At 44.9% G+C, this 8,031-nt stretch overlaps 1 protein-coding gene across 2 annotated transcripts in view; it reads left to right on the top strand.

The window, feature by feature from the left end:
• The window catches only part of LOC123086617 (transcriptional corepressor SEUSS), an 8,509-nt gene extending 960 nt beyond the window's left edge, over window positions 1-7,549 (top strand). For both annotated transcript variants that reach the window (XM_044508387.1, XM_044508388.1), the window contains exons 2-10: window positions 187-1,432; window positions 1,542-1,661; window positions 1,860-1,908; window positions 1,986-2,200; window positions 2,338-2,406; window positions 2,522-2,616; window positions 4,017-4,110; window positions 4,234-4,303; window positions 6,048-7,549. In XM_044508387.1, the coding sequence (XP_044364322.1) occupies window positions 326-1,432; window positions 1,542-1,661; window positions 1,860-1,908; window positions 1,986-2,200; window positions 2,338-2,406; window positions 2,522-2,616; window positions 4,017-4,110; window positions 4,234-4,303; window positions 6,048-7,030 (2,802 nt within the window). In that variant the 5' untranslated portion in view covers window positions 187-325 and the 3' untranslated portion in view covers window positions 7,031-7,549. The remainder of the gene's footprint in view (window positions 1-186; window positions 1,433-1,541; window positions 1,662-1,859; window positions 1,909-1,985; window positions 2,201-2,337; window positions 2,407-2,521; window positions 2,617-4,016; window positions 4,111-4,233; window positions 4,304-6,047) is intronic.
• Window positions 7,550-8,031: the final 482 nt, after the last annotated feature.

The following is an 8,031-nucleotide window of genomic DNA, read 5'->3' as shown; positions in this document are numbered from 1 at the left end:
GGTGCTGTTTTCTTTGCTTTAGTCGTGGCGGATTTGAGGAGTACAAGTTTGCTTTGGATGCTCGTTTATGTTCTTTCTATGGTTGATTTTGGGTGGTGTGGATTGGTGCTCAGTAGATTTGTGCTGGAGATACCACTCTAGATCCAATGCTTGTGTCCTAAAGCTGTAGTCTCTGGTTGTTTTCAGGGTTTGCTGCCTTGTTCCTGCCCAATTTTGGCGGATCTTGCGGCCGTTCCGTGCTGAAAGGATGGCGAGGTGAGTGGTGACGCGCTCGATCTTGGGAGTAGTTTCTGCTGAGTTCGTAGCTCTCCCATTGCCTGCAACGATGGTATCGTCAGGGCCGCCGAACCCAATGGGGCCTGGGCAGCCAGTAGGCGGTGCCTCACTTCTCCGGACAAGTTCTAGCCTGCTCAGTGGTGGCCAACAGGGAATGGGTGGGGGTGGCGGCATGCTTCAGTCGCAGTCCCCGTTCTCATCTCTCGTCTCCCCAAGGTCTCAGTTTGGTGGAAATGGCTTGCTGGGAGCAACCTCTAATGTCTCCTCCCTGCTTAATCGGTCATCGTTTGGAAATGGGAGCCCTGTTCCAAGTCCAGGACAAATGCCAAACGGTGGGCTTCCGATGAATACCCTTCAGCAGAGAGGGGGCCTTGATGGCGCTGGTGATTTTACTGGCACTGGAGGATCCGATCCTATGTCGTTTCCATCCTCCTCCTCGCAGGTTAGTTTGGGCAATCACCTAGGTTCAGATATCCTGCAGCAGCAGCAGATGGATGTGCGGGATTTGCAGCACCAGCAAGAGCAACAACATCAACAACATCAACTGCCGATGTCTTACAACCAGCAGCAGTTGCCGTCACAGCAGTCGCAGCCGCAGGCTGCAGTGAAGTTGGAGAATGGTGGCAGCATTGGTGGAGTCAAATTAGAACAGCAGATGGGGCTGCCTGACCAGAATGGCCCAGTCCAGATGATCCGCAATGCTGGAAATGTAAAATTTGAGTCGCAGCAGTTGCAAGGGTTGAGGGGTTTGGGTGCAGTCAAGATGGAGCAGTCGAGTTCCGACCCATCAGCATTCTTGCAGCAACAGCAGCAACAACAGCAGCACCATCACAACTTGTTGCAACTCACGAAGCAGAACCCTCAAGCTGCTGCGGCTGCCCAACTGAACCTCTTGCAACAGCAGCGTCTTTTGCATATGCAGCAGCAGCATCAGCAGCAACACCAACAGATTCTAAAGAATCTGCCTTTACAGAGAAACCAATTACAACAGCAACAGCAGCAGCAGCAGCAACAACAACAGCAGCAGCAGCAGCAGCAGTTACTTCGTCAACAGAGTCTAAACATGAGAACCCCAGGAAAGCTGGCTCCTTATGAGCCAGGTACCTGTGCAAAAAGATTGACCCATTACATGTATCATCAACAGAACAGACCACAGGTAAAAGATTTTGTTTGTCTGTTTGTTTGTTTCGAACAAGTAATTTTGTGCTCCAAGCAAAAGGCATGTACTTACAACTTAGGGCATTTACCCATTCCTTTTGATGCAGGATAACAATATAGAGTACTGGAGAAACTTTGTCAATGAGTATTTTGCTCCAACTGCTAAAAAGAGGTGGTGTGTGTCTCTCTATGGAAGTGGTCGTCAAACTACTGGAGTTTTCCCTCAGGTGGTGTCTTGCTCCGACTGCTAAAAAGAATATGCATCTCTTTCTCTTCTGTTCTCCTATATTTGATTTATGCAAGTAAATTCAGTTCTATTAGTTAGTCATAGCCTTAGAGAATTTGGAGTAACACATAGGTGTTTTGAGTACAATTTGCCTTTTAAATTCTTATTTATAACTTTCCTTATTTGTTTGCACCTCCAGGATGTCTGGCACTGCGAAATATGCAATCGAAAGCCTGGCCGGGGCTTTGGTAAACATCATTTAATTTTGTGCATCCTCCTCTCTTACTCGTGTTTCTGGTTTGATCTTATGTTCTTATCTTTACAGAGACAACAGTAGAGGTCTTACCGCGACTATGCCAAATCAAATATGCGAGTGGTACATTGGAAGAACTATTGTATATTGATATGCCACGCGAATCCCAGAATGCATCTGGACAGATTATTTTGGATTATGCAAAAGCAATCCAGGAAAGTGTCTTTGATCAATTGCGCGTGGTACGTGAGGGGCATCTAAGGATAGTTTTTAATCCAGACCTCAAGGTACTGTTATTCAATTTTGTACGTTGTTCTTCTTCCTGTCATTATATCGGTTCTTCTTATGATACTATTCTTGAATAAGTGGTGTCTTTTGGACTAACATATATTGCACAATCCTGTACCATTTCCTTCGATTGAAGATTGCATCTTGGGAGTTTTGTGCTAGGCGTCATGAGGAACTGATTCCGCGGAGATCAATAATACCTCAGGTATGATTTTTTTTATCGCTAGACATATTTTTACTCACAGGTCATGGATCTTGTTATTTATATTCAATTTGGATTGAACATCTGCTATATTTTTGCACTGTGGTGTTTAATTCAGGTTAGTCAGCTTGGCACGGTTGTACAAAAATACCAGGCTGCTGCTCAAAGTTCAACGAGTTTAACGACCCAGGACATGCAGAATAATTGCAACTCGTAAGGAGATCGGCTCTGATGTGCTTAATATTTCTCATCTGAAGTTCTTTCCTGAATTCAAATTTACATATTCTCTTGTCATTTGGTTTAGCCAAACTGATGCTGGTGCTATCTATTATATTTTCGTTAATGGTTTGTCCACTTCTTTTCTTCATGTATACGTGTCTGTTCTGTTAAAATTTATTATCACCCTTCCCTGTAAAGGAGCCATTTGTTCGGTGGAGCTAGTTTCCACAGTGAGTTGTTTTAGATGCATTGGACGTCATGGCAAGGTGAGAGCCAAGATAATGCGGACCTTAGTCCAAAACAAGATAATGTGGGTAGGGTAAAGGTCTGAAGACGGGCAAAGGCACTTGGTTTCAACAATCCCGCGGCATTGCTTGTCCCTGACATTGAAGAGTGTCTCAGAGGCCTATTAACACCCATGCTATGCACGGACTGGGGGTACCTCTTTACTTTTTAGCCCATAACACAAGATGTATACATGTGGTAGCTCCTCTTGAGCCATTCAGTATTTTTGACTGCCATAGTTGACTTGGTTTTTATCATATCACCCTTTATGATCAAACCAAACCAACTGGATTTACTGTTTTAAGCAAAACAGGATGAAAAGGCTAGTGCTGTGTGCCAGCTTGTCTCAGATCCTAAGGGCTTATAGAAGTTGTCAAATAAGTTCCTCTTGCCAAATAGGCACATGACTAGTTAAGTGTGCCCGGTGAGCTTTGCAAAAGTAAAGGAGTTGGTAATTCATCTCAGTCTTGGCGATGAGCACCCATGATCCAAGTGTTTGAAAGGGAGGACGACTACTGCAAACCTACATGCTATAGCTAGGTGCTACAATAACCCTTATCATGTGCACACGGGCTTCATCTGGCTAAAAATCGCATATTTTAGGAACCAAATAATTGATCATTATGATTATTTTCTATATTAGATATTTTTATTTTCATTTGTCAAGAAATTTTTTCTAAATATGTGCATTCTCTTGCTTGATGCGATGGAGGGGTTACCCAGGGTTTAAACCATGACCACCACCACAGCTCAATGATGAGATCTCAAGCACCTGGGCCTGTCTGACACAGCAGCAATAAATCAGGCCATAATGTAGAAAACTAGAAACACCACGTTAGAGATTATAATGATTTGTTTATATATTAGATATTTCCTTTTAGTTAGTTGCTATCCTTTTAGTTTCCTACTGAATATTACCTTTCACCAACTCCCATCAATTTTCATTGTACTTTTCAAGTTCATGCTATATAACAGGACACTTGTTCAGTTGTTCTTACTTTCCTTGCTGACTGTTTCTTTGAGTAACTATTACCTTTCACCAACTCCATCAATTTTCATTGTACTTTTCAAGTTCATGCTATATACTTATTGCAATCTTGTACAATTAGGTTTGTTGCATGTGCGCGCCAACTGGCTAAAGCCTTGGAGGTGCCTTTGGTAAATGATTTAGGATATACAAAAAGATATGTCCGCTGCCTTCAGGTCCACTCTAATCTGATCTAGTTTCCATTCATGTGTTATATTTTCTAAATTGTTTCATAAGTATGCACTTTTTTCTGACCATAAGCTCCTATTTTTTTTCATGCAAAATGTTGGTACTCTCAGATTGCGGAGGTGGTAAACTGCATGAAAGATCTGATTGACTATAGCAGGCAGACAGGATCTGGGCCAATCAGTATGACATCTTAATCATTTTACTTTGTTGATTTATCACATCTCATATCATCAGGATGGCGCAAACTCCCGCATACCACTCTACACTCACAACACCGGAATTAGTGTTCTTTGGGCTCTATTTTTAATTACCATTATTTATTTAGTCAAGTTTCCTTGTGGTACATTTTCTACATGTGTAGGCATGCCTCTTAAATACTCCCTCCGTCTCAAAATGCAAGATCATTTTTGACACTGGTGTAAAAAATGAGTGTAAAAAATGATCTTACATTTTGGGACGGAGGGAGTACCTTAGGGTAGTTATAAGGTAGGTGAGCATTCGGTTTTGGTGAGAAATCACTGCAACTATCGTTTCATGCTGCCGTTATTCCATTCATCACTATAAAAGGCTACATTGGTATGCCTGGGAAAGAGTGGTGCCTGGCTTCAGCCTGTGATGTTGATTATTTTGCCTTGACCCATTAACTGGATTAGCCTGGGGTATAAGTGTTTGTTTGGTGACCTGGGCATGAAAGAATACTGAGCGGTAACAAACATGGCGGGCTTTATGCCGATCACATCATTATATGTGCAGAAGAATTGTGGTTGGTAAGCCAGCTGCACAAAACCAAGCAATTAAGGAATGTATATGACAGTCATTAGGAGTTGAGATGTTAGGAAGTTAAGAGTCTTGCAGGGTACTAGCAGGTCCACCTAATTCATAGGGACCACCATGCTAGATATATATTATATACAGATAAGAGTTCGAGTTGGTTAGTCTATCCGCATGCATCCAGTTTTTGAGTTAAAGTCCAGTTTGGTTGATCAAGGAGTCTAGTACAGTCAAGGCTGTCTGACAAAGCGAGCTGGCATTGTGAATGTTGGATCAATCAGTAAGATAGCAAAACTTCTCAAGACTCGGAGCCTCTCTTCCATTTCAGGGATGAGAGATCGAGTGCTCTATCCCCTGTCTTTGGACCCTTTAACCTGCCCAATTAATCCACAATACCTACTGTAATGGCTCATAAACATCCTAATTGACCCATAACTCGCTGAGCATAACGAATAAAATATTCCCAACTACATCAACATGCGGCATGAAGAAATCCCAAATCTGCAGTGATAGGCATCAGTGGTGGGCCAGCCTCTTGGTGGCCGGATGGTCTCTCGTCGCAGCCTCTTGATGAGTGCTGGAGCTAGTATGCGGCAAAGGCAGGCCCTATAACGACAGAGCTTTGATGCGGTGGCGGCACACAGCTTGCTGCCATTGCTCATCTCTCCCATCTGCCTTTGTTAGGTCGGTATTAGCTCCCAGGCTGCAGCTGCCACACTCAAGGTGCTCAAACTCCTCAAGCACCTGAGCCAGGCTATCCAGGTCACCAGCCAAACACCTCCCACGCAGGTCCCATGGATGCTCTTTGCAAGGCATGACGTGGCCGGTGATTTCAAGTTTTCCAACCACTTCCGTAGGAAGGAAACTGTAATCACCTGATTACCATATAAACTATATAGTTAACATTGCATCTCCGGTAGGAAACAACTTCTAAATACTCCTAGACCATTGGTGCCTGCCCCTGATCCTCATGGGAATGGCTGGGGAACTGAGTTGCCTGGTTCCTGCTGATTTAGTTCCTAGTCACACAAAACACAGTAGCATGTTGGTATGCCATTCAGCAGCCTGTGATTTCTCGTCGTATTATGGCCTTCTATTTGCTAATTTATGTTTGTTTGGCCATATGTAACACTTGCTGTTATTTCTATTTCAGATAGCCTTCATAACTTTCCTCGGAGGAGTCCAGCAGGTATTAACCCTCTTCAACCACAGCAGCAACAGCCTGAAGAGCAGCAATCTGTTCCCCAGAGTTCAAACCAGAGTGGCCAAAATTCTGCTCCTATGGCTGGTGTGCAGGCTTCTGCCTCTGCCAATGCAGACGTGACATCAAATAGTTCTTTGACGTGTGCACCCTCTACATCTGCACCCTCGCCATCTGTTGTTGGGCTCCTCCAAGGTTCAGTGAATTCTAGACAAGATCATCCAATGGGCACCGTAAACGGTCTGTATAACAGTGGAGATGATGGCGTGATTCCCAAGGTGAACTCTACAAGTTCATTGCAGTCAAATCCGTCTCCCTCTTTCTCTTCCCAGGTGCCCACATCATCCAATAACAACATGATGCCCGCCCCTCAGAACACAAACCAACTCAGTTCCCCAGCAGTATCATCATCAAACTTGCCTCCAGTGCAGCCACCTGCAACTCGGGCTCAGGAACCTGAGCCAAGTGATTCCCAAAGCTCGGTTCAGAGAATCTTGCAAGAGATGATGTCATCACAAATGAATGGTGTTGGCCATGGAGCGAATGACATGAAGAGACCAAACGGACTTGCCCCTGGTATTAATGGGGTTAACTGCTTAGTTGGTAATGCGGTCACAAATCACTCAGGAGTGGGAGGAATGGGATTTGGGGCCATGGGTGGATTTGGTTCAAATAGTGCAGCTAGTGGACTGAGAATGGCAATGGCAAACAATGCAATGGCAAACAGTGGGATGGCAATGAATGGCAGGATGGGGATGGGGATGCATCACAGTGCACATGACCTATCACAGTTGGGCCAGCAGCAGCAGCAGCAGAACCAGCAGCAGCACCAGCAGCATCAGCAACAGCATGACATAGGAAATCAGCTGTTGGGTGGACTTAGAGCTGCAAATAGCTTCAATAATCTTCAGTATGACTGGAAACCCTCTCAATAGATTGATCGGAAATACAAGTTCAATATGATGATGGTGCAGCTGCCCTCACTGGGCTCATTGCTTATGGAGCGTCAATTGCTTGCTCTCTTGTGTCCAAGCATTGGTGCTTTTGCACCAAGGGTGCCATGGAAAGGAATCATAGGCGATGGCAAGCATCTCAGCTCGCGGCTGTATGTTGCAACAGTAGTTGGTTCCCTGTGTATTATGCAACTATGGTACTGGGCTACCTGCCTCGGTTATCTTACCGAAAGATAGAGTTAAAAGATTAGAATCTGCCTGCACTGGGCATGGTCGGTGTCAGTGTTTGGTGTTATTTCTCACCCGGAAAAGAAGTTTTCCCTCCTTTTTTTTCCTTAACGGATGACATCCGAACTGTAATTTATCACCGCCCTTGCTGTAGCAATCATATGTGCTGATATCTTCGCCTGAGAATTCTCTCGTTGTAGCCTTACTGTACTCTGTATAAGCTGTCATATTGACTCGTGGAAAAAGTATCAAGAATGTTTCCGTCGGGTAAAAGGTGCACTCTTCTATCCCAGATGTTTCTGTCAGTGATTTGTTCTTGAAATAAGTAGGCTCCACCATTTTAATTTGTTATGTCATCAGGTAGCTCGCTGAACACCTAGCGTGCTTTTCTGAATATTGTCTGGCGTGTTTGGCAGCACGGGATGTATAAGTTTTTTTCTTCTTGAATAGCGGGGCATAAGGTCAACTCCAGTGCGCGACCTATCCTGTCCGGGTGGGATAGAACGGATGAATAGTGTGGGCCAATGCGCGACCCCAAACGGACAGATGTCTGGATTTCGTCCGTTTTCGACCCATCATCGGTCCAAACTTGTGCCGAGTATGGGGTGAAATGGACATCACGCGGACGGGCTTGACGCACGCCCTTGTCCCCCCGTGGCCCGCCTGTCGGGGACACTAGCAGTCCCTTTGCTTCCAACGCTTCCATCCTCTCTCCCCGCCCCACCCCGTTGCCGGCGCCGCCACTATTCTCCGGT

The sequence above is a fragment of the Triticum aestivum genome, chromosome 4A, assembly GCF_018294505.1.
Source record: "Triticum aestivum cultivar Chinese Spring chromosome 4A, IWGSC CS RefSeq v2.1, whole genome shotgun sequence".
Classification (NCBI taxonomy): domain Eukaryota; kingdom Viridiplantae; phylum Streptophyta; class Magnoliopsida; order Poales; family Poaceae; genus Triticum; species Triticum aestivum.
Note: the sequence above shows the minus strand (reverse complement) of the source record. Positions and strands in the feature narration are given on the sequence as shown.